The sequence below is a fragment of the Hyaena hyaena genome, unplaced genomic scaffold (assembly GCF_003009895.1).
Source record: "Hyaena hyaena isolate Hyena2069 unplaced genomic scaffold, ASM300989v1 scaffold_239, whole genome shotgun sequence".
Lineage (NCBI taxonomy): Eukaryota > Metazoa > Chordata > Mammalia > Carnivora > Hyaenidae > Hyaena > Hyaena hyaena.
In genome coordinates, this window is record NW_024080871.1 from 348,949 (window position 1) to 376,720 (window position 27,772).

At 35.0% G+C, this 27,772-nt stretch overlaps 1 protein-coding gene across 2 annotated transcripts in view; it reads right to left on the minus strand.

Moving 5' to 3' along the window:
• Window positions 1-27,772, minus strand: part of KLHL1 (kelch like family member 1) — a 368,129-nt gene that overhangs the window by 7,370 nt on the left and 332,987 nt on the right. For both annotated transcript variants that reach the window (XM_039244388.1, XM_039244387.1), the window contains 2 exons: window positions 14,583-14,795; window positions 399-570 (listed from right to left, as the gene is read on the minus strand). In XM_039244388.1, coding sequence (XP_039100319.1) covers window positions 399-570; window positions 14,583-14,795 — 385 coding nt within the window. The remainder of the gene's footprint in view (window positions 1-398; window positions 571-14,582; window positions 14,796-27,772) is intronic.

Here is a 27,772-nt window from a genome sequence, read left to right on the forward strand (position 1 = left end):
AGAAATGGAAGGCAGAGAGTTGACTTCCATAGCTTTCCGTCTTCTTATTCCAGTAATCTCTAAAACTGAATATGCTAAAGGTAGTATTTTGTGAACCAATATATTCCACTTTGATTTTTTTTGTTTCAGCTAATTGAAATTCAGTTCCTGTCCCTTGTTATTACCTATAATAAAGTGGAAATCCCATTGCAGCATGAATGTCACCTTTTAATATTAATTTTATTATATTATAAAATACATAAGAGAAAAGTACACAAAAACACGTAATTTATTGAACTTTTTACAATATGATCATGGCAATGGGGGAAATCAATCACTTTGGGTTCAAGGAAATTTGGAACGAAGTAAAGGAAGTAAATTCTTGTACTTGAAGTGCATTATGCTGGCAACACTCTTACCTGTGTCCACTCATTTGTTTGTGGATCATAGGATTCCATAGTATTGAGGTATGTCTGCCCATCATAGCCACCAACAGCATATAACCTGTCACCAAGGAGACAGACTCCAACAGCATCTCTGGGCATACTCAGAGGAGCCACCATGGTCCATGTGTCTGTTTTGGGATCATATCTAAAATGTAAGGAAAATAGGACATAGCATAATCACATTCACCTTTGAGTATATGAATGAAACTCTTTCAAAAGCACACCATGAAAAAAACTGCATTTTTTCTAAAAGCTCGATCATTTGAGCAGATGATCAAGAGTTAGTATTCACAATGCCTGACTTTCTAAACTTTAAAGTATTTAAAAAATACACCTAGACTCTTAGTTGGATGCATAGTCACTTAGGAAAATATGAGCATCATGATTTCTTTCCACAAGGAAGTCAGATATGTAAACCACTATTTTCCACTGTGGAATGAGGTTCTGTAAAACAAACATAAGTGAAGTGCTATGGTAATGAAACAGAAGTAATGTTTAAAATCTGGGAAAATTATGGAATTCCCCACAGTTAAAGCCTCCTTTAAATCAGGTCTGAAAGCATAGCCTAAATTTGCTAGAAAGAAAAGGAGAACTGAAGTGTTAATGAAAATGCATGGCCACCTTTGAGGAAAGCAGGGGTGAAGGGTAGCTAAGTTCAGGGACATAACAAGGAACAGAGTGCCTGAAAGGGTGGGTTTTGATCCGCTAATGCATTGTGTGTTGGATAGAAAAGCATTCTGTGTTCTAGTAGGAAAACTTGGGGAAAATAATTACCACATGAACAGAACTGTGCTTTAGTGGCATTATTTGGGATTCACTGTAAGGGAGAGATTGGTAAATCAAGACACTGAAGTGGGGGGGGGGGCAAGTTGTTATTACTGAATTTAAACCAAAAATAATTTAATTTCCAGCAAGTCTGATTTCCACACATTACATATGAATATTCTGTATTTTGAGTGGCAAAAGCCTGAAGAAATCTTTGGTGAATGGACTTTACTTCATTTAAGAATGACTGATTATACCACTTCTTTGCCTTTAACCTGCACCTGCAAGGTCAGATACAGAAATGAAAACACTAGTACAAGCCCAGCAGAGTAAATATAAAAGAAGACAGGGTCAAGGTGGTTTTTTTTTTAACAGACACAGCAAATATATTTTTAGTTTGTACTTCTACTCAAATCTTGTGTTTCACCAACTGAAACTTTCAACCCACAGACTCCAAAACAAACAAACAAACACAGACAAGCAAGAAAACAAAACAAAACAAAACAAAAACCCACTACAGTTTATTGAAAACAAAGAAGGTTGTTACAAAAGAAAAGGCTGACAAGTCCCCAAGGATCTGAAATTATAGTTCTCTGTATGCATATCATCCAAGATATTACATGCCTTTACACGCCATAGTTGGAAAGGTTGTGAAGGCCAAGATAATCTACATGAAATGAGAGACGAGTTGAATGCCTCCAAAACTAGGACCACCATGAACCATATGCTACTAGCAAATTAAAATATGACTTTATGCTGTATTAATAAATTCAAAACATCATAAATAAACACAAAGATAGACACACATAAACACTTAAGCTATAGCATCAAAATCTTTTAAGTCAAAATCATGAACATTTTGAAATATGAAAGGTACTTTAAAAATAAGGACAAAAGAGAAGGGGAGGAGGAAAAAGAGTAGGAAAAGAAGGAGGAAAAGAAAGAGAAGACACTTCAAGAAATCAAATAGTAGAATCCAGAAAGTGGAACATTTTATAGGATAACTGACTCAATTTTCCAACAAGTCAGTAACAAAACAGACAAAACCCCCAGTTATAAGGAATAATTAGGAAAAAGTATCTATTCTAAATAAATTTGACTTAAACATAACAAAAAAATGAGTGGACCTTATTTGGATTCCCATTCAAATAGACCAACTATTAAAAGATGTTTGAGACATGTTGAAAATTTTAATATACTGTGGGAATTAGATTTTAGTAAGGAATTAAAATTTAAGTTCTTAGTATTGATAATAGCATTCTTGTTATGTTAAAAAAAAAAAAAAAGTCCTAATCATTTTTGGTTGTTTGTTTCAAGATGAAATCAGAAATATTTTGAGCTAAAATGATGTTTGAGAATTTCTTTGAAATACTAATAAAAGAGTGAAGAGGAAAGGCTCAAACAAGAATGACACATTGGTGATAGTTGTTGAAGCTGGGTAATGAGTACAGGAATGTTTACAATATTGTCTAGGTTTTTTTGTGTGTGTTTGTTTGTCAGGAAAGATCTGTACTAAAAATAACCTTAGAAGTAAGAATGTATAATACAGTTTAATTTCAGTGAAAAGTGAACATTCTTTACATTTTATTTATTCTTCAGTAAAACCCAGGCTGTTTTCTGTCACAATCACTTCACTTAAATAGCTTTTTCTGAAGTCATATTTTATTCCTCATTTAATTGCTATTCAGCTCTATAGAATTTTTTTTTCAACTATTGTCTGCGAAGCAGACTTTGTCACTTGGCAAAAAGGCAGAAGAACTGAGAAAATAAGCAATGATGTGTGAAGCAATAATAAATTAATTTCTGAAAACTTATGAAATTTCAAGTGAAACTCAAATATTGAACAATTCTCAAATACTCACATTTCAGGGGAAAATAAGAAAATGCTAATATGCCCTATATTTAGGTACACATTTAGAAATAACATTCTACATTTAGAAATAGATGACACTTTTATATAATTATATGTGTATAAAATATATATATAGTTTTACAAAATTCCTAAAGGGAACTTTACAAATTTAATGCATTCTAGAAAATCCAGACTTTTGAATTAGATGTACCTGTCTTCAGTACTATGTAACATACTTTTTTTTGTAATAACAAACTTTTGATTCATATCTGGCAATGGTGAAAATTTAAATTTACATGTTGCAACCCAAAAATGAAACCTAATCCAAACAATAACAATCCAATTCCTTTCCACCCATACACATACACTCTCCTAGATATTTGGAAGTAAATACACAAATACAATATTACCTACTAGTGGTTATTTTGGTTTCCTCATTAATGACTCTAAAATGATTTTTCTATATTCAGAACTCAATAGATTTACCTTTCAGAATAGTGATATTCTAAATTGTAACCCCTTAAAATGAAATAAACAGACTTTTTTACTTTAGGAGAGGATCCACAGATGTATAATCATTTCTCAAACAGTTATTAACAGTGAAATCTGTCATTGTTGGAGGGGGGGGTTCACTCAGTTTTCAATAAGTTCCAAAATTTTTTTTCTGGTTGCCTGTTTACTTTTTTAAAAGAGAAAAAGGTGGAGTGGGGAAGGGGTTGATGGTCTTTTTGTATTTTGGCTGTCAGCCTTTCCTACATCTCACCTTGGCCTTTGTTGTCAGAGGGTGAGCTCTGTATCAGGATCAGGGACTCTATTAAACTTTACAGACCTCAGGCAAGAGAAGCGCCAGCGTGTAGGGGCTAAAATTGGCTATAAAATGAAAACTTGCTGAAGGCATATGAGAGTCACAGAACAAAGCTAGTGTCTCAACAAAAATTTCCAATGAAGCTTTTGAGGTACCATTAGTTTTTAAGCCTTTTTTTTTTTACATTACTTTAGAATAAAAATTGATCTTAAAAGATTTAAAGAGAAACTGTTTTTAAGTATAAAAGTGTTACCTTGGTTACAAATAAAATTAAGAATACTCATTTTTGTAAACTTGTACAGGCAATATTCAACTAGAAAGCAAATTAAATAACATAGAAGAGATTTGTAGCCAGGTTTGTTTGCCTGTAAAACAAGATAAACCAAATAAGTAAACAGAGAAATATGAAAAGATGAGATCCACACTATGAAAATAGATAAACAGCTCTGAAAGACTGGTTTTAGATTTCTAGGAAATGAATTATACAGTCTAAAGTTGAATTTTCATAAATTATTTGAATTAAGCAATCAAGCATGACAATAATGCTGGTCAAAAATAAATAATTTGATTTTTCCTGTAAAGAAAACGAATACCTACCAGGCTTCATGAGAGTATCAAAACAGATGTACCTTGACTTCAGAAATGTTTTCATGATAGGAATGGAAAATAAACTAATTTTAATAAAATTAATTTTTAAAAACTTCAGAATAACTATAAAAATGTTCCTATAAATATCCTTGTTCAGATATTTTCATCATATGCATATCTAATGGGTATTTAGGAATAGAATTTGTGGGTCAAAGAAGATGTGCATTTTGAAATGTGGTAGATATTGCCAATTGGTAAGATAGAGTCTGGGCAATTTACGGTCTCACCATGAGTGTCATGAGATTTTCAGTTGTTCTACATCTTCTTCAACATGTGGTCTTAGCTATTTTCATTTTAGCTTTTCTAGTAGGTCCTGGTATGACATTGGGATTTTGGTTTGCATTTCCCTGATGACTCCAAGCATTTTTCCCAATAGTCATTTTTTTCAGGACCTCTTGTTCCAATCTTCTGCTGATTTTTTTTTCCTAATGTTTTTAAAAGTTCTTTTGAAAATGATTTCTAGAATTTATTTATGTATTGGCAACAAAGCCTTTGTTGGTTATATGCTTTGCAAATATTTGTCCCACTCCCTGGGGTAAATTTTTACTCTTCATTCTCTCTCTTGAGGAATGTCGTGGGGTTTTTTTTTTCACTTTAAAAGTTTTTCTTTTTAAGTAATCTCTACACCCAACATGAGCCTTGAACTCATAACTTCAAGATCGAGAGTTGCATGCTCTGCTAACTGAGTCAACCAGGCTCCCCTGATGAAAGATAGTTTAACAGTAATATTTGTCTTTCCAAATGACTCTTTTCAGATCCAGTTTAAGTAATCTTTCACTTGCCTATAATTGTAAAGATTGTCCCTTCTGTTATATTCTAAAAGCTTTGTTTCATATTTACATTTAAAATCCACCTTGAATTGATTTTTGGTATGATGTGAGAGAGGAGATAAAGTTAATTTTTTTCCATAGGAGATGTATTTTTTTACCTTTGCCATAAATCAAATTCCTTATATGTGTGATTCTATTTCTGAACACAAATCACTTTCACTTGTCTACTCATTTGTACTAGGGCACTGTCAAAATGTCTTCAAGTAACTTTATTAGTTGTAACATCTGGTACTTCTTCAAAGTTTTCTTGAGATTTAGGATCCTTTCATTTTAATTTAAATTATAGAGTCAACTTTTCAGTGTTACATCCACAATCACACTCGACAGATATTTACAATTTAAATAAGGATTGCAATGAATCCATAAATCAATTTAGAGTACAATTCTTCTCTTCCATGAACATGGCATTTCCCTCATTTATTTAAGATTTTTAAAACTTTTCTCAATATTTTATTTTCTGTTTAGAGATCTAAATATCTACTGTGAGATTTATTGCTAGGCATTTTTTTAAAACTTTTTAATGGCATTTGTTTATTTATTTATTTATTTAAAGATTTTATTTTTAACTAATTTCTATATTCAACATGAAGTTTGAACTTACAACCCTAAGATCAAGAGTCACATACTCTACTGACTGAGCCAGCCAGGTACCCCTAATGGCAACTTATTATACATTTATTTTGTTATTATTGCTTGCATGTAGAAATGTAATTAATTTCATATATTGACTGAGTATATAGCAACCTTATTAATCCACTTTTTAAATCAAATAGTTTCTAATTATACTGCGATTAGATTATCAGTAGATATTTACCATGTGAACTTGAATAATGGCAGTTTTGTTTACTCCTTTCTAATTACTAATTTTCTTTCCCTTTATTGCTTTATTACTTGGTACTCTATCAAATGTTGAGTAAAAGTGGTATTAACAGTCATTTTTTCCCTAATGAAAATCCCAAAACATTTCAATATTTGACTACTTTTTTATTAATTTCTCTTCAAAGTTTGGTGAAAGTTTTTATTATGGTAAGTATCGGATTTTATCATTTTTGCATTTACTCAGATGTTTATTTATGATTTATTGATTTACATTCATTAGTTGTTCAATGCTGAACCAACCTTGTATTTATGGAATAAATGCAAATTGGTTGAGATAATGTTATCATTTTTATTCACATCTAGGTTTGATCTGTTAATATTTCTTTAGGACATCTGTATCTCTGCTCATGAGTTTAGCCATCTTTTCTACTTGTCAGCTTGCTTTTTTTTTACATAGTTTATATGTTTTTATTTTTCTATAAATTTATTCATTTCAGCTAAAGTTTCAAATAAGAGCATAAGTATTCAAATAGTCTCTTTTTATAGTCACATAATAGTGATTCCCACTCATTCATTTCCTTTATTTTTTAAGTTTATTTATCATTTTGAGATAGAGGTGCAAGGTGCAGAGAGAGAAAGGGAGAGAGAATCCCAAGAGGGCTCCATGGAGCCCAACACGGGGTTTGATTTCATGAACCGTGAGATCATGAGCTGAGCCAAAACCAAAACCAAGAGTCAGACATTTAACTGACTGAGCCACACAGAGGCCCCTATTCATTTCTGATATAGGTAATTTTTCTCTCCTTCTCCTTCACAATCTACCAACTAGTTTACAAATTTTTTTGCAAATATTTTTAGAGAAATAACTTAGGCTTCTTTTTAATCCTCTCAATTTCATGATTGCTTTATGTTTTATTAATATATTTCTATCACTATTTCACTTCTATTTAGGTAGTGTTTTGGTCCAATTTTTATAACTTGAGATTGAAGTTTAAATCTTTGCTTTTCAGCTCCTTTAACTTGTTAAGTACATGCACTTAAGTCAATAAATTTCTTAAGAATTTCATTAGAAATGCTAAAACTTAGTACCCCATGTTACATTCACGGGAGTGGCTTAGTCTTTTGGCAATTTATGATACATGTGGAATTCTCTTTATGTGAACTTTCCTGTTAATTCAAATAGTCTTGCCTAAGTTGCATGGTTCCTTAAAGGGTTTTATTGTGTGGTATCAACAGAATTCAATGATGTACATTTCTAGTAAGATCTTGATGAGAGTCTGGGAAAATTAGGAAACTCCTTCTTCTTCTTCTTTTTATTTTTTTTTTTTAAGTTTATTAGTTTTGAGAGAGACAGAGTGTGAACACGGGTAGGGCAGAGAGAGGGAGAATATTAAACAGGACCTGCACTGTCAGCCCAGAACTGGACGTGGGGCTCAAAATCATGAACAGTGAGATCATGACTTGAGTCAAAATCAAGAGCCAGAGATGCTCAACTAACTGAGCTACCCAGGTGCCTCAAGACCTCTTTTAATGATAGTGTGACTCTGTACCTTTATTTTTTATAGAAATACGAAGTCAAGTGTGAAGCATTTGGAAAAACCTGTACTGAAAGGAATATTTTTTAAAGGAATTTCTTTAGTTACATCCCACAAAATCTGATATATATTTTCATTATGATTCAGTAGAAATTATTTTCTAATTTGAGTCAGTGCAGAGCCTGGTTGGGATTCTCTTTCTCCCTCTCTCTGCCCTTCCCCCATATGCTTGCTATCTCTCTCTCTCCCTCTCTCTCTCTTTCTTTCTCTCTCTCTCTCTCCCAGGATTAACTAATTAACTAACTTAATTAATTAAAAAAACTTCAGTGTGCTTTAAATATCAGACTGCAACCATCCAAGACAAAACTTTTTAGTTCAAATCCAGTCTCAACTTACAAATTATTCTCTGATCAGTATAGATTCTTCAACACAAGATCTTCCACACATTCTCTAAGGACACGTTCTCTGTTTTGATTTCATTGCAACTGTACCATTACTTAGGGCCCATGTGAGGTAAGATGGTTTTGAAGTGAGTATCCATTTCAACACCAGGGCAGAGAGGGAAAAGTAAGCACAATGTTAGGAGGGAAAAAAATCATTACCAATATTGTTTGCATGTTCCCAGCTCTCACAATGATTATGTGCTTAACCTTCACTTTTACAATAGACTTTTAAAAAGTATTTCTTGATATTCTTCCAGTCATTCTTGGTACTTCTCTTAAATACATAATGGGAACAGAAACATTGGGAAAGAAGATGGGGTAACTAAATTTCATTTACCCCTTTCAACATTCCCTGTGTACTTATACAAAAATGTTTTAAAAAGTTAATTTGATTCCAATTTATTTCACTGCTCTATGAAGGCATGTGAAAAATCCTATTTTGACCTAGATCATATTTATTGCATCCTCTCTTCAGGGCATGAGGACAAGATAAGGGAATTGCTGACAGAATTAGGGGAAGCAAGAATAAGCCACACAGCTATTTGATACCGTAGATGTAGTTTCCTCAGAAGAGCTTCACAAAGTATTTAAATTATTGTCAGTCAACAGAATATGGAACATACCCAAGAGATCTGAACATTGGTTAAAACTAGCTTTTAAAATAAATACCTAGGGGCACGTGGGTGGCTCAGTAGATGAAATGACAGACTCTTGATTTTGGTTCAGATCATGATCTCACAGTCATGAGATCAAGCCCCACATCAGGCTCCGGGCTGAGCCTGGAGCCTACTTGGGATTCTCTCTCTACCTCTCGCCCTCTGCTCCTCCCCCACTTGAGCTGGGTGGAGCTCACTTGCACTAGCTCTCTCAAAATGTATGAATGAATGAATGAATGAATGAATAAATCTACCCTTTGTATGTATATACATACATACCCTTGGTATGTATATACCTTTTAACAGTTCAGAACTAAGGAGCAATTTATTATGTAATCACTTAATCTACTAATATAATAGATAACTGTTATTAGCAGTGCAAGTCCAAATTGTGTATTAAATAGCTTCGCTCAACATGAAAATGGATATGGCACCTTGACACCAGGGTTAATATCCTTACATCTGTATAGGACATGGGGTTTCATCTATGCATGAACACCCACCTTTGTCCAGAATTGTTCTCTTCCTTCCTTTAAAGCATGCAGATGAATTACTATTATGCCAGCATTCCAGGCAGGACATCCAAGGACAACAGATTATTCTGTTAATCCCTGTCTTTAGCTGACCACTTCAAAGATAACACTCACTTTGTAAGCCATTGAGGCAAATATCTAATCACATATCAAAATTAGTTTAGCTGTGGTGTTAGTTAATAGTTGTTAAGTGCACTTGTAAAGCAGGTTCCCCACATACTTAGGCTATCAGAATTTCCAAGTTTTATATACGTCTACAAGAAATTTGAACATAATTTGTTATCAAAGAAATAGCAAAGATTATGTGTGCACAATAATAGAAAAATAACATTAACAGCACACTAGTTAGTCATTTTATGCTACACTCATTTGGCTAGTGTTAACAGTAAGCTCTTAGGAAGAAGAAGAAGAAATCTTACTAAAAAGTTCAAAACCCCCATCAAACATTTTAACTTTAAACAGTTAGAGCAGAAATTGTAGAAAATTTAGGATCTCACATTTGTCAAAATATGAGTTAGTATGTTAATATGCTACACATAGGCCTAGTTAAGTGCTTACAATTTAAATAAAAATATTCTTGATCATCTGTTTTCGCTGTTGAGAACTGCTACAATTCTTGGATTACATTCAAACCAAAATGTTGAAATAAGAAGATAAAGGAAAGAAAGCAAAATTCTATTCTTACCTTATATATTGATGTGTATGATAACTTAAAAATTGATTAATTAAATTAATAATGTGTTTATCCCTATGTCTGACAGCAAATCTTAACTTTCATTATTTCCTTTTTTTTCAAAGATCTAAAGATAATAAAAATATTGAGACATATCTGGACAGAAATAAGTTAGGTATTCTTATTTTAGATGAGTTTTTAGATATGACTGGACTAGAATTTGGTAAACTTTGAACAAAAATTTTATATTTATTGTAAGTAACATAAAAATTTTATAGATGCTTATTTTTAATAGTATTTGGATTAGACATAAATATCTAACTTTCAATAAATGTATGAAAAATTGCTTAATATTATAGTCCCTATCAAAAATTTTGTCTATAAAACAAATGCCTAAAATATATGTACATAAATCACTGATACTTAGTCTATAATGATGGAAATGGGCATTCACACAAAAATAGAAATATAAACAAAAATGTATTTATCTCTTTCCATCAGTCCATCCATATATCCACCCATCCTTCCATGCATCCCTATCTTTCTATTAATCTATATACTTTACTATTTACAGTATATCTCCCTTGTGAGAAATTTGAGGGATGTGGACCTCGCTATGTTGAAAAATTGATTTAAAATACTTTTTCAGCATATTGTCGATAATGGATACAAAGGAAAACTCCCTTGTGCTTTCAGATCAAATCTGCATTATGAAAAGATCTCTCTGGCTACTAAATGAAGAAAAAATTGGAAGAAGAATGAGTGAACATTACAAAGGCATATTTAAGAGGCTCCTATTACCTTGATATCCTTCTCTTGCAGCCATTATAACTGGGATGCAGATTGGAGGGCAAAGGTGGTCCTCATCTATTATTAGCCAGCAGTGCAACTGATGCCTTTGAGCATATTTTCGGATTCATTGCCTGGTTTCCTGTTTTATTTGTGATCTTCAAGTTCTAATTATTTATTTGCCTCTTTTTTTCGAGTAAGTTTTAAGCTTTATTTAGCACAGTGAAAACATATCCAAAACAATATGTGTAGAATAAAAAAAATAGATAGATACATGTGCTTTGTCTTATGGATTGTACCTTCTGGGCAATTCTGCTAGAGCTTACTGCATCTTTTGGACATCAATTTTGTCCACTAGCATGCTCTTACTAGAGTAAAGCTTGGCTGCAAAATTGGTTTTCACTGTTCCATCAACTATTCTAAACTCTCTGTTCTTATTGAGTCCTTGCCTTCTCTCTTGCTCTGATTTGAGATGCCAGCATTCATTGTGTTCAAGACAGCCTGACTCTTCACAACTTTTGATGTCTTATATAACTGTACTTTAGCATCACTATTATATAATACCTTTATGATTTCATAAGAACTCATTGTCATATAGTAAAATTTGTTCCTTCTATCAATCTATGATACATAGCATTGTACACTACTACTTGTTACTCCTAATGGTTGTTTTCCTATGATTATATACTTAAAACCAGTCTTTACATTATATGTGTAAAAGAATCCTGCAGAATACTATTATGTATCTTGATTTATTGATGATTTACATGTGAAATAATCACTATATAACATATGTTATAGAAACTACAAAAATGCTATTAATATGACACATAATATGAGCTGGGATAAGAATCATGATGTGTGCTTCTGCATTACTTAAGCTACTCATCCCCACTATATTCCTATAACTTAAAATAGCTACACTTAGGGGTGCCTGGGTGGCTTAGTCGGTTGAGCGTCAGACTTTCGCTTCGGTCATGATCTCGCGGTTCGTGGGTTCGGGCCCCGTGTCGGGCTATGTGCTGGCTGCCAGCTCAGAGCCTGGAGCCTGTTTCAAAGTCTGTGACTCCCTCTCTCTCTGACCCTCCCCTGCTCACGCTGTCTCTCTCTCTCTCTCTCTCCTAGAAATAAATAAAAAAATAAAAAAATAAAAATAAAAAAATAGCTACGCTTACTTAAGTTTAATTTTGCATCATAAATGTATTTCTAGACTACAATATTTATGCTTCTGTTCACATTTCAATACATGACACAGCAAAGTTAGAAAAGAATAATGAAATATCATTTATTAGAAACATTTATGTAAGATTTATAATAAAAATAGGAGCTACATCATTTTTATCCTTTATTTGCTATTTCCCCAAGAAGTTAGCAGAGAAAAATGTAAAGGAGCTGTCAGTCTGATAGCAGTATGTTTTAAATAAATGATTTCATGTTTGTGTATATAAAAGTATACATTTATTTATTTGTACTCCGACCACTGTCCTCACTGTAACGGCTGTTGTTCTTACTTTCACTGGACAAGAGAATGGTGAAGTGAAACAGTGTTGAGCTTATTGCTTTCCTCTATGTGCAGATAGCCATAAATCTATATGCTATTCTGAGTAACGGAGCAATGGTATCATGGATCTGTCATGGACATGTAGCACTAGTAAGAAAAAAAGTAAGGTATTAAGTTACTGAGAGTTTCAAAGTTATTCATTACAGTAAAATTACTTATACTATCCCAGTTGATGTAACAATTAACCTCAGTATTCCCTATTCTTACTTCCCCATGTATCAGCATGGGGGAAAAAATAGAAAAAAAGAAATATCTTAAGTTTCACTAGTTCTCTAAGTGTTTAGGTTATTGGACCAAACCTGAAGCCAGGGTTCCTTTCGACTGCAGACTGTGTACTTGAAAGCATTTTTAGGGATAATGAAAAGAGAACCTATATTTCTACTCCAGAACTTTGTGCACTTGGCCATTTTTAGGAAGAGTTAAAAGAGGACCAGGATTATGGGAAATAGAGTTCTAATAAGTCTGTCTTCCATTAAGAAAGCTCTGACACAAAGCAAAGACCATAATTCATCTTTGAGAGTTGGAAGGGAGTAGTAGAACAATAGGATGAGCAATTGAATATCTAATTTTTAAAAAAGAATTAACAAATATTCATAGATTTAGTAGATTACTTAAAACTTTTAAATGATCTTTTAAAATATTACTTTAAATTCCTGTGGAAAAAAATTACAGGACTTTAAATAAAAGTTGAAGAAACAAAGGAAAGAAGTGAGGAAAGAGGGAAGGAGGGAGTTAGGAAGGAAATGACAGAACAAAAAGAATGAAAGTAAGTCCAGAAACAAACCAAAATTATATGGTAAAATAATCTTCAACAAAGAAGCAAGAATAGCCATTGGGAAACAGAAAGTCTATCTTACAAATGGTGTTGAGAAAAATGTACAGTTACATGCAAAAAAATTAAACTGGACCACCTTCTGACACCATACACAAAAGTAAATTGAAAATAGTTTAACGATCTGAATGTAAGACAGGAAACCATCAAAAATCCTAGAAGAGATCATAGGCAGTAACCTCTTTGACATTGGCCCTAGCAACTACTTTCTAGTTTCTTCTGCGGCAAGGGAAACAAAAGCAAAAATAAACTATTGGAACTTCATCAAACAAAACAAAATGAAACAAAACAGACAAATAATAACAAAAACATACTAACAGTGAAGGAAACAATCAACAAAACAAAAGTCAACCTATGGAAAGGGAGAAGATATTTGCAAATGACATATCTGATAAAGGGTTAGTATCTAAAATATATACAGAACTTATAAAACTCAACACTAAAGTTTTCCAATTAAAAATGGGCAGAAGACATGAACAGACACTTTTCCAAAGAAGTCCTACAGATGGCCAATAGACATGAAAATATGCTCAATGTCACTCATCCTCAGGGAAATGCAAATCAAAACCACAATGAGATATTACCTCACACCTGTAGAATGGCTAAAATCAAACACAAGAAACGAGTGTTGGTGTGGATGTGGAGAAAAATAAAACTATTGTATGATTCAGTAATCACACTAGTGGGTATTTACCTGAAGAAGACAAAAACACTAAATCAGAAGGATACATGCATCCCTGGTACTGCAGCATTATTTACCACAGCCTGATTAGGGAAGCAACCCAGGTGTCCATCAATAGATGAATGAACAAAGAAGATATGGTACATATACACAATGGAATATTATTCAACCATAAAGAGAATGAAATCTTGCCATTTACAGCAATATGGGTGGAGCTATACAGGATAATGGCAAGCAACATAAGGCAGTTAGAGAAAGACAAATACCATATGATTTCACTCCTGTGGAATTTAAGGGGAAAAAAAGGAAAAATAAAAACAATCAAATTAAAAACAAAACAAATAAGCAAAACAGTCTCTTAACTATAGAAAACAAATAGATGGTTATCAGAGTGGAGGTGTGTATGGGGTGTGGGTGAAATAAGTGATGAGGCTTAAGAGTACACTTGTCTTGATGAGCACTGAGTAATATATATAATTGTTGAATCACTATATTGTACACCTGAAACTAATGTAACATTGTATATTAACTATGCTAGAATTAAAAAAAAAAAAAAAAGGAAGGAAAGTGTGTATACATGTGATGAGGGGAGGGGTAGATGAAGAGACAAACAAAGAGATTTAAAAAGTAGAATTTACCCTTCCTTAAATTATGCAGTTTTTACAACCACTTAAATTAGGCATCAATATAATTCACATTATTTATCTCACTGTAACTGTGACCTTAGATCTTACCTTTCTACATAATCTAGTAACCTGGAGCAGTGGTTTGAAGCAGGAGCATCATGACCTCCTACAGCATAGAGAAAACCATCACACGTGGCCACTCCAACACCTCCCCTCCTCTTACACATTGGGGCACACATGTTCCACTTATTTGTATGAGGATCATAATATTCCATTGAACTCAAACAGGAACTGCCATCACGACCTCCAACTGAATATAACCTAAAAACACAATCAGAAAAACAAGATTTAATATTGTAGTCTGAATGACAAAATGTAGAAAAGGAGAAGTCCTTTAAAAATATTTTTTCTATCACCATATGAGTCTGAAATTGTTTTTTAATATTTACCTATTTATGTGCACACGCGTGCAAGAGAGAGGCAGACAGAGGATCTGAAGCGGGCTCTGCGCTGAGAGCAGAGAGCCCGATGTGGGGCTCCACCAATGAACTATGAAATCATGACCTGAGCCAGAGTCAGACGTTTAACCAACTGAGCCACCTGGGAGCCCCTCAAATGTGTTTTAATAAGATTAGATATAATGGAATTTTTGCTTTACCAGTAGACATTATAGTTAATATAATAGTAAATAGAAACTGAAAAATATAGTATTAAGTTTAAGTAAATGTATGGGAAGACACTATTGTTTAGTATATAAAATCATTCAGGTCTTAGATTTGCAAATGGATGAAAATGGAGGCTAACTAATGTTTGTTAGAAACTCTAGAATATGACATTTAAACTGATTTCATTTCCTAGATACATATTTTTTAAAAAGCTGTTTAATGTTTCTCTTAATGCTTAGCATAATAAAATGTTTCCAGTTGCCCAAATGTGCTCTTTATGGCTGTGGGCCTTTTGCTTGATTACTCACCATTGTCTGCCACATCGCAGTTTGCAGTGTGTCGAAAGTAACCAATAGGAACATTTTAAAGGACAAATGTTGGACAGTTTAACTCACAGAAACACCCAGAAGTGAAATATTCACTAAGAAGCTTTTATCATCCTAAACACTTCGTAAAATCAGAACTTCATTTATTTCTGTGAAGATCTAACTCTAAAGAAGTATGCTATAATCATGAGCTATTATTAACACAAATATTTTTTGCAGAAATTTTACTTATTAACTATGTTCACATAAGGCATCTTGTACAGTCCCTGGCACAGAATTTATAAGAAAAGTATCCTCTCTTTTTTCCTATTGTTTTAAAGGAATTGTTAGGGTGCCTCGGTAGCTCAATCTGTTAAGCGTCCGACTTCAGCTCAGGTAATGATCTCACAGTTAGTGGGTTTGAGCCCTGCATCGGGCTCTGTGCTGACAGCTCAGAGCCTGGAGCCTGCTTCAGATTCTGAGTCTCCCTCTCTCTCTGAGGCTCCCCTACTCACACTGTTCTGTCTCTCTCAGAAATAAATAAAACATTAAAAAAAAATTGTTGACTTCAAGCTACTCTTTTATTTATACACACTACACTGACAAATTATAGTATTGATTTAGCTGACCCCAGCATTGCTAATACAGTATTTCTGTGCGATAATATACCACATATTTTCTTTTTCTGAAATTATTTAAAATACTAACATACAAATATATAGCTAAATGTATATAGAAACCAATGATAATTAAGCATATTGCTTACTTCTATAATGTAGAAGTCAAATATTGAGTATAGGAATATAGCCTTTTATTTGGAAATTAAATAGTCCTGAAAAGTGCACAAGTTACAACATCAATGACTTCTTTAATATAATTATGTATATTTCAAACCACTATTCATTCAGTCTTTTTTCTGTGTAACCCTCCCTTAATAAAATCCAGTAACACAGGGATTATACAAGAAAGAAATTTATGTAATGGTAATGAAAATGACATAATATTTGACAGCCCCTTTTGTAACATAAATGTTTGGTGTATGGTAGCTATTATTTTATAAATTACCTACTGCTGCCTAGGCTATGTTATCATGGTTTCTTTCATTTGGTACATGTCCCTTGAAATGTTTTTCTATATAGACTATATGGTATTATATAGTCCACAGGTGAACTATGAAATTACTGTAATTTCAATATAATATACTGATTAATACAAAGGCAAAATTACTTGATAAGAGTAAATGCACTGAATTTTTCCTCAAAAATGAACTTTGAAAAAGATATGAGAAAACTGTAATTTGTGTAAAAGATAATAGTGTCCTTTTGGACTGCTTTATGAATTCCTTGTTAAAACTAATGTATTTTCATACTTGTAAGGTTTTGAAAATTATGTACTTTACAAATATATGCTATCAGGGGCGCCTCGCTGGCTCAGTCGGTTGGGCATCCGACTTCGGCTCAGGTCATGATCTCACGGTTTGTGGGTTCAAGCCCCACATCAGGCTCTGTGCGGAAAGCTAGCTCAGAGCCTGGAGCCTGCTTCCGATTCTGTATCTCCCTCTGTCTCTGACTCTCCCCTGCTCATGTTGTGTGTCTTTCTCTCTCAGAAATAAATGAAACATTAAAAAAAAAAAACAAATATATGTTATCAAACATTATCTCTAATTCACTTATTTTGAAACAAATTTGCTAAGTGACTGTGAATTAAAATGCAACAATAAATAAGAATAATAACTATTACTATAAGTATTTTTAAAGTTATAAAAATAACCAAGGGATAGAAACAGTATATTCTCCAGCAGTTAGAATAAAGGCAATTATGTATACATGTAACTTCATGGACAGTTATCTTCTCAGATCTGCCCTCATAAACTGTTTAATCATAACATAGGTTGATTCCCTGCTTTGTTTCACTCCAATGACAAATTAGATGCTGTGAATCGGAAGAGCAGAGGAGAATCTGATGCTAGAAGTAAATGTACTGACAAGATAGGAAGTGTCAGCTGACAGTTTCACAGCGAGAAAGGAAACGTGACATTTTAACTTAGAGTTGAAAGATGAGTGGAAATTTGTAAGATGAAGAAACAGGGGGAAAAGCATTACATGCAGGGGGAAACATTATGCATAAAGACAAGGGGCATGAAAGGTCACAGCAGGTGATAAATAAAGAGTGGCAGGTATGTCATATTGATAGAAGGGGCGTGTGGTGAAGGAGGGAAAGAAGAGATGCAGCTGGTAGATGAAAAGATTAGCCTGGGAATGAAGGGCTCGTGTGCCATGCAGCCGCACTGGGATTTCACTCTTGCTCAATGAGAAAAAGACAGAGAAATAACATTCTGGGAATCATCAGGGTCATAGTTCAGTTTGTTATGATATTGACCGATATATCCCTTGCATGCCAAGAACTGGCAGGAGATCAAAAATATCCCTGATTTAAGTAAACTCTTCTGAATTTTGCAGAGAATGGCAAGAATCTGGGCCTTCCCATGCTACTTTCCCTAACTTGTCTGTTTATTCAGCCCACGGATGTGTTTTCTCTCAGGTTGAGCAACCAGGTCTCAGTGTTTAAAGACCGAGTTGCCAGGTGCCCATCTGTGTGAGTGTCATGTATTTAATATTGTAGTAAATAAAATATAGCAGCTTCAGGAAACAAATCCTGTATTAGTAAGGAGATGGGTTCAAATGTGTGGAGACCCAGGCTGTTTCCAACTTTAAACCATATCATCAGTAGAGTACGACACTTTGTCAAAAACTGTGAGGAATCTGAAATTCATTTACTACTTGAAATCTAACAAATTAGTCTAGCATAGCTTCATAGATGCTGGAAGAAGAAACAGACTCCTAGATTGGAGAAAAAATGCTACTGTTCACAGGACAATAAACAGCATGAGCTTCATGTTCACATTAGTTCTTGTCCGCTGCCAAGTGGCAGTGGGTGGAGAACAGGCTCAAACAAATACTGCACATGCAGTGGGATTTAGCCTTTCTCACATCTAAGGAACAGTAAGTTTAGGAAATGCTATTTCTTTTTTCTTTAATGTTTTATTTACTTCTGAGAGACTGAGACAGCGTGAGCAGGGGAGAGTCAAAGAGAGAGAGAGGGAGACACAGAATCTGAAACAGGCTCCAGGCTCTGAGCTACTGTCAGCACAGAGCCCGACACGGGGCTCAAACCCACAAACTGTGAGATCACGACCTGAGCGGAAGAAGGATGCTTAACCGACTGAGCCACCCAGGCACCCCAAGGAGATACTAATTCTTTAAAGAAGACTCCCAACCAAACTGCCCAAACTTTGCTGTGAAAGGAGCCATTATCTTTATTATTCTGGCCAAGGAACAAATCTGCTCTCTGCTCCAAATAAAGATAGTGTTTCTATCTTCCATAGCTATTTGATTTACAAATATCCTTGCAAGACAGTGTGAAAAAAACAGTTGCCAGAACTTCTTTCTTGGGAAATGTACAGTAATGCTATAACCCCATTGTAGCATTCCCTGCAAACCCTCTTGTGCTGATTGCTGAGGTAGCCCCTGCTATCACAACCACAGTTCGAACAGCAGAAAAAAGAAAAAAGTAGGAGTGCACCCATTTCCTATAAGAATCTATTTTCTGTTTCGTCTTGTTTTGGTTTTTTATAGAGTCCACATATTAATAAACAAACAAAAAACAATCATACCTATAAATACAGAGAACAGGGGTGTCTGAGTGGCTCAGTTAGTAGAACATCTGACTCTTGATTTGGGTTCAGGTCATAATCCCAGGGTCCTAGGATTGAGCTCCTTGTCAAGCACCATGATGAGCATCGTGCCTGCTTATGTTTTTCTTTCTGGGGCAGCTGAATCATGATCTCACCATTCATAGGTTTGAGCCTGGTGCCGGACTCTGTGCTGACAGCTTAGAGTCTGGAGCCTGCTTTAGATTCTGTGTCTCCCTCTCTTTCTCTGTCCCTCCCCCACTTGTACTCTGTCTCTGTATCTCAAAAATAAATAAATGTTAAAAAATAATTAAGGGAGCCTGGGTGGCTCAGTTGGTTGAAGCATCTGACTTTGGCTCTGGTCATGGTCTCACAGTTTGTGGGTTCCAGCTCCATGTCGGTCTCTGTGCTGACAGCTCAGAGCCTGGATCCTGTTTCGGATTCTGCATCTCCCTCTCACTCTGCTCCTCCCCTGCTCACCCTCAATCTCTCTCTCAGAAATAAATAAATATTTAAAAAATTTTAAAAATATTTTCTTTTTCTCTTCCTCTGCCCCCTCCTCCCCCCCCAAAAAAAATAAATTTAAAAATTAAATAACTACAGAGAACAAACTGAGGGTTGTTAGAGAGAAAGGGCGTGAGAGTGGGCAAAACTGGTGACAGCGTGGAGGAGACACAGGCTTCCAGTTAAGGAATAAGTCATGGGAATAAAAGGCACAGAATAGAGAATATAGTCAATGACATTGTAACAGTGCTTTAAGGAAGGTGACAGATGGTACCTATACCTGTGGTGAGCATAACATAACATAAAGGGAAGTTAAGTTATTATCTTGTATGCCAGAAACTACTGCCACTATGTGCATCAAATATACTCAAAATAAATAAAATTAACTAGTACATCTTTATTTTATTATTCATTTGTTTTATATAGTTTATTGTCAAGCTAGCTAACATACAGCGTATACAGTGTGCTCTTGCCTTTGGGGGTAGATTCCCATGATTCATCACTTATATAAAACACCCAATGCTCTTCCCAACAAGTGCCCTCCTCAATGCCCATCACCCACTTCTCCATCCCCCCAAGCCCTTCAGTTTGTTCTTTGTATTTAAGAGTATCTTATGGTTTGCCTCCCTCTCTGTTTGTAATAATCTTTTTTCTTTCCCTTCCCCCAGGGTGTTCTGTTAAGTTTCTCAATTTCAACAAATGAGTGAAAACATATGATATCTGTCTTTCTCTGACTGACTTATTTCAATTAGCATAATACCCTCCAGCTCCATCCATATTGTTGCAAGTGGCAATATTTCATTCTTTTTCATTGGCATGTAGCATTCCATTGTATATATAAACCACATCTTTTTTATTCATCAGTTAGTTGATGGACATTTGGGCTCTTCCACAATTTGGCTATTGTTGGTAGTTCCGCTACAAACATTAGGTACATGTGCCCCTATGAATCATTACTCCTTTATCCTTTGGATAAATTCCTAGTAGTGCTCTTGCTGGGTCATAGGGTAATTCTATTTTTGATTTTTTGAGGAGCATCCACACTGCTTTCCAGAGAGGCTGCAACAGTTTGCATTCCAACCAACAATGCAAGAGGGTTCCCCTTTCTTCATATTCTTGCCAATATCTGTTGTTTACTGATTTTTAATTTTAGCCACCCTGACCAGTGTGATGTGGTATCTCAATATAGTTTTGATTTGTATTTCTCTGGTGATGAACAATGTTGAGCATCTTTTCATGGGTCTGTTAGCCATTTGGGTGTCTTCTTTGGTAAAGTCTCTTCATGTCTTCTGCCATTTCTTCCCTAGGTTATTTGTTTTTCAGGTGGTTAAGCTGCTAAGTTATTTATAGATAATGGATACTAACCCTTATCTGATATGTCATTTGCAAATATCTTCTCCCATTCCATCAACTGCCTTTCAGTTTTGTTGATTGTTTCCTTTGCTGTGCAGAAGCTTTTTATGTTGATGAGGTTCTAATAGTTCATTTTTGCTTTTATTCCCCTTGTCTTCAGAGACGTGTCAACTAAGAAGTTGCTGTGGCTGAGGTCAAAGAAGTTGTTGCCTGTTTTCTCTTCTAGGATTTTGATTGTTTCCTGTCTCAAATTTAGGCCATTCATCTATTTTGAATAAATTTTTGTGTATGGTATAAGAAAGTGGTCCAAGATTGTGATGCCTCCAGCTTTGGTTTCCTTTTTGAACATTACATTGCCTATTCAGGGTCTTTTGTGGTTCCATACAAATTTTAAGATTATTTGTTCTAGCTCTGAGAAGAATGCTGTGCTATTTTGATTGGATTGCACTGAATATGTAGATTGCTTTGGGTAGTAATAGACATTTTAACAATATTTGTTCTTTCAATCTATGAGCATGGAATGTTTTTTCCATTTCTTTATGTCTTCTTCAATTTCCTTCTTAAGCTTCTATAGTTTTTAGCATACAGATCTTTTACCTATTTGGTTAAGTTTATTCCTAAATATTTTATGATTCTTGGTGCAATTGTAAATGGGATCAATTCCTTGATATCTCTTTCTGTTGCTTCATTATTGGTGTATAGAAATGCAACTGATTTCTGTACACTGATTTTATAGCCTGAGACTTTGGTGATTTCATGTATCAGTTATAGCAATGTTTTGGTATTGGTAGAGTCCATTTTTTAAAAATTGCACAGCTCACTTCTGATATACCAAACATAATCAATGGCAATAAGTAATTGATAAGGTATTGAAATATGTTTTTTTTTTAATTTTAGGTGGCTATCAGCTTAATTAACAATGAGTATTTATATTTCATAAAAAAAAGAGTGACTGAGTATTAGGAGACAATTAGAAGTTTCTGATATAGCACTACATCTTTTCTAGCCCTGTGTGTCATTATGCATTCTACCCTAAACACCCTTTTCCTACATAAGCTATCTTACTTCTCATTCATCTCTCAATTAGTTCACATGCACTGAATTATGCTAGAAAGTCTTCCCTGATCTCACTTTGTCTTTTTCCAAGAAAATTAACATTGTTTATAAACTGTATCCTGGGAAGAGTTACTTAAATAACTTTATGCTTTATCAGTAGTTCATACTATATAATATAGAGTAAATTATTATAATTTATAATAGTGATACTTTATCAATAGTGCATATTTTGGGATAGCTGTAACCAAACCTAATTTCATCTGCCTGATGAGTAGCAAAGACCATCACTAAAACACAGAGTATGCAGTAAAGGAAGGACATATTGCAGAGGCAGCCCAATGAGACAGAAGGGCAAGCCTCAAACCTGCCCTTCTGAAGGAGTAGGGGAAATCTAAAGTCAAGTGGAAAATAACTGCTTAAATATTTCAGCTGAGGGGCACCTGGGTGGCTCAGTTGGGTAAGTGTTCAACTCTTGATTTTGGCTCAGATCATGATCTCATGGTTCATGGGATCAAGCTGAGTATCAGACTCTGAGCTGATCATGGAACCTGCTTGGAATTTTCTCCCTCTCTGTCCCCTGCTTACAAAATAAATAAATAAATAAACTTGAAAAATAATTAAAAAAAATATTGCAAGTGAGAGTCGCCCCATTAACTCTTTGGTTACAAGTTTCCATCTCCACTGTCTTTTGATCACTGCTCATTCTTGAGGGAATTGGGAGGATGACCTCTCTATTTACTTTCTGCTGAAATGGAGGGAAGATTGGGATTAGAGGAATGCAGCATTTAGTTCCAGGTTGAAACCCAACATTCTGCATTACCAAAGTTTTTGTACTTTGGTTATCAGTCTATTTTATCTAGGGCTCTAGGGGAGATTTGTTGTAAACAAGTATCTTCTTAGACTTTTTTATTTTTTACAGGAGAACAAATCTACACCTTTATTTATTTACTTTTCAGTTAGTTTAGATCCTTGAGGGGTACAGCATCACACGGATTCTGTGGCCAATGGCTTTAGCAGGAAGGTTGCTTCGGAATTTTGCACGAACCATGCACTGTTTCCATGAGCACAAGTTACTTTTCCCCAGATTACTCTGGTTTTACTTGGTTTGCCACCAGGAGTCACTGTGTTGTTCTTTGTTTTGTACACATAAGCACATCTCTTGCCTAGATAGAACTCAGTTTCATCTCGGGCATAAACACCTTCAACTTTAAGAACAGCTGTGTGCTCCCTCTGGTTCCTGAGACTCCGTTTATAGCCAGCAAAAATGGCTTTGGACCACAACCTTCCAGACATATTTGTCGTTCCAGGATTCCTGTTCCCAGCAGGCCTCCACAGGTTCAAAGATAGTGGAAAGAGGAGTATCTTGTTATACTTATTGACTGATTTCTTCAGGCCAGTTCTCCTAAATAGTAGTTTTAGATCCATCAGAGGCTTGCTAGACCAAGGAGGGATATTTAAATGCTCTCCTTGCTGCCTGTGTATAGGGAACCTGTGGATTCTTGCCATTTGAGTGTGACGAATCATGGCTTAATTCCCTTTAGTTTCACTGAAGAACAGGTGGTCAACAGCAGTTCATAAGGTCCTGTCCAACAGGCCTGGAGTTGGTACTCCAGCTACTTGGTTTTCTACATCTTTAATAACAGCGAGTCTCCAGAATTCGAGAGGTATAAGGAAATATCTGTAGGGTAAATCAACCTGCTGTTTTGAATGTACTGATATTATCCAATTTCCTAATGTAAGCCCCATCAGGGACTTCTAAGTCATGGAAGAGTGTAGAAAGAGTCTTCCATACAACATTTCACAGGGGCCTAACCCCTACCTCCTTTTAAAGGCCACTCTTACCTAAGGGTTTTTTTCCCCCAAAGTTAAACTTGTTATCTTTGCCAAAGTTCTTTTTTTTTTTTTTTCCATTGAGACAGAGTCTTCAGGAAATGTGTAATTTCCATTCAACATCCAAGGCATTGAAGACTGCTTGTGTGACTTTTGTCACAAATGCTGGTCCAGTGTGCCGCTCTGCATTGTTACTGGAAATCCAAACCTAAGAATGATTTTGCTTGACACTGTTTTGACAACTTCTGAGGCCTTTTCTGAAGGTCATAGAAAAACTTCAATCCCGTTTGTAAAAGGGTCTACAAATATTAGCAAATATTGGAAATTACCTATTGTTTCTGGCATCATGGTAAAGTCTACATGCCTGCCTTCTCCTGGTCCGGTGCCTCTAAGTTGTATACCTTTTAAAGTGGAGAAAGCCCAGCCTTAGTATTGTTTTTAGCACAATGTCACATTTTTAAATAGTTCTCTGAAGACTGGGACCAGCAATACACTTCCGGGTCCACTGAAGAGTAGTATCTTGCCTATAATGGACACTTTAGGGAATGTGGTTAATCATTTCTTCCACAAAGTGTTCTGGGATAAGAATTCAACACATTTCCAGTTGTTCTTTTACTGCCAGCATGGTGTCCAAACCCCATTCCTTAGCTATTCTGAGGAATATTGGGGCTTTTATTTCATTACATCTATGTCTGGGACTAAAGCCATTACAGGGTCTTTTGGAGCTTTTGTATGGACTGCTGACCTGGCAGCTTGATCTGCCCAACTCTGCCCTTGGGTTCCTGCACAGTAGTATTTTTGGTGCCCTCAACAGTGCACAGTAGCTGACGGGCCACCACTACATCCAGCTCTTCATCATCTTTGATCCATGAAACTGTTCCATCCATAAACATCTCAGTGTCTGGATTTTCCAATGGCAGATCCATCAGACTGGGATGGCTGGAATAAAACTATTAAATTATCTGTGTGTCTGGTGATCTGAGTGGCCTACATAGCAATAGTCATGAAGATTGTCTAAACATGGACCATGTAGCAATTTTTTTCTCTGAAGTTTACTCAAGTTGTCAGTTTCAGTTACCAGGGCTTCAGGAAAAGAAAAACTTGCAGTTTTCGTTCTTGGTGATTCCAACTCAGGAAAATGGGAAAAAATGGAAACATTAGTTGGGAGAGTCTTGTCAGATATTTGAGAAAACAGAAAATTCAGTATCCAGTCCAGTTTGTTTAGGCAAACAACAAACATTCAAAGACAGTTAATCAGAGCTAGAATCTAACATCCATAAAAGCATGTTACTGAAACAAAATATCTCTTTAAAATCAACCTCATTTCCAAATATAGCCAAATTATGACTAATTTGTAAAATAAGTCCAATGTATCAAACTTGGCTTCATTATTTACATAAGCACAGCAAGAAGACTGGTTGGCCATAGAGGTTACGTTTTTTTAAATCAACTTTTCTGGATTTCTTTCCTTTGTTTTTGCTTGCTTGCTTGCTTATTCATTTATTCATTTATTCATTTATTTAAGAGAGAGCATGCGAACAAGGAAGGGGCAGAGAGAGAGGAAGAGAGAGAGAATCCCAGGCAGGCTCCACACTGTCAGCACAGAGCCCAACACAGAGCACAGAGGCCAACTCACAAACAGGTGAGATCTTGACCTGAGCCAAAGCCAGATGCTTAACCAACTGAACCATCCATGTGCCCCTTGCTGGAAATTTTCATAAAGAATTTCAAATTGAATTTGTAACAGTTTCTCAAGGCTAAGAAGCTAAGACAATAACTGCTATCCGGCTTAGCCTGCAATACCTATAGATCTGAGTGAATTCCTTTCATCTATAAGTCCCCTAAATATCCTGAAGTTTCTGCACCTCTAAGGAAGTAACCATCTTTACTCCCCTGGTAAGGCTCCTGGAAATCCTATAAACAAGGTACCAGGACAATTTTTCCAAGGGGCTTCATTGGCTTCATAAAGTCAACCTTGGCTCTTTGAAACTATTTGGTTATAGCTGAGTCTATGAACAATTCCTTCAAATATGACTGTGCAGCCAAACCTCAGTCAAACAAATGTTTCCAATTGTGTCCTTTTACAAGTGGACTGGATTCTTATTGAACTCCTGCGAATAAATACATTGTCATGGAAACATGAGAATACTCATTGAGAATTTTTGATTTCTGGAAGGACGTTAAGGAGAGAATGATAAATGTTTCATATTTATTTGCAAAGAAATATTTTTTAAAATATCTGTAAGTCATAGATAGCCTTAAGTCTAGAAGAGCAAACTTTAGAGAAACAGCAATGTTCTAATAAACAAGAGTCTCTTTGGATGCAGCTTTCCTATTACTTCTGGAAATACTTAGTTGAGTTTTATGACATTAAAGGTATCAGAGACCTATATTTGTCATTACAATGAAATTGACAAGGAAACTCGGTGGCATACAACATTTTAATAATTAGAATTACAAGTGATGATAATTATAGTAGAATGTATGGATTTTGTATAGTTTCTGGAATAGTTATAACATTCAACCAGATAATAAAACTTAAGAAGGATTATCATCACTCATCTGACAATGCTTCCCATGTAATTTGATGTACCAAAGAAATAAGCCTAATTAGTCAAAAAATACTTTATCTGGAAGTTGAATTTTGGGAAGTTTATGAAATATCAGGAGGTTTTAAAGCACATGCTTAAATAAAATTGTAGGTCATTACAAAACTTAATGATTATCTATTGATTCTAAAGGCAAATACAGAGGGTTACATAGTTGTTAACAAAACTTAGCTCTTTTAATATTGAGAAGAGTCAACTTTACATAATCAACAGTTAATGAAGACAAAAATATAGACACTTATTTTTTTCTAGGCTTAAAGAAAAGCTTTGTTTAGAGTTTAGATCAATAATCTAAGAAAACTCATTTTAACACAGAGGAAAAACAAATTCCAGTTTTATACTGGTGTACCTCTGATATTAAAACTCATTTATTCCAACAAGGTCAAATTTTTAAAAATGTATGCAGTCCTTCCTTTTTCCTCCCTGTCATCTACCATGTTGATATGTACTTACTGAGACAAGGACATCCAGGGCACCGCTTGGATCTGAGTTCTTGTGCCGGACGTGTGATGTGCTGACTAGAATCTCTATCAGGAATGAAGGACTCTCAGCTACAGGAAGGTTGCCAAGAGTCCTCAGCTCTCGGAGGCCATCAGGGATCACCTTGACTGAAGACAGCTGCCTTGCCAAGGGCATGCCCTCTGCCCAGGTGGTCACATCCTATGACCGTCATAAAAGTCCAGCCTTTTTGCCCAAATTTAGAATCGTTCTGATGGGTAATTCAACTTTTGGAACTCCTCAGAGAATAGTTAATGCTTCTGTTGATATTGCATCACTGCTCAACTTCTTCCTAATCTTGCTCTCTTATGCTTCCTTCTCTTCCTTAATAAACTACTTTATGTACTAACCTCCATAATCTTAATCAGTCTGAACCATGTACAAAATTCCTTCCCAAATATTCCCTTCCCCTAAACCTTCTACAGTTGTCCTATTTACATTCAGAGTTTGCCCTAAGTTTTCCCTTTTTAAATACCCAGTCTCATTTCCCTTGCATACAGAGTTGTTTCCCTTATTATTTCCTGTAGTCTTAATTACATGTATTAAAATTATTTATATTTATTTATTTATATTTAGATCACCCATAAACTTCATGAGGCATTAGACAAAGTCCAAGTTTTTTTTTTCTTTTCTGATGAACGTTTCAATGGAGATAACATGAACTTATCTGATTTTCAGTAAGCATAGACAGAATAAAAATTTTATATGTAATGCTGATAATTCTGAAGACATGTCCATTTTAAATTGAAACAACCTTAAATTAGCTTTAACTGAATTATTTTCCCAG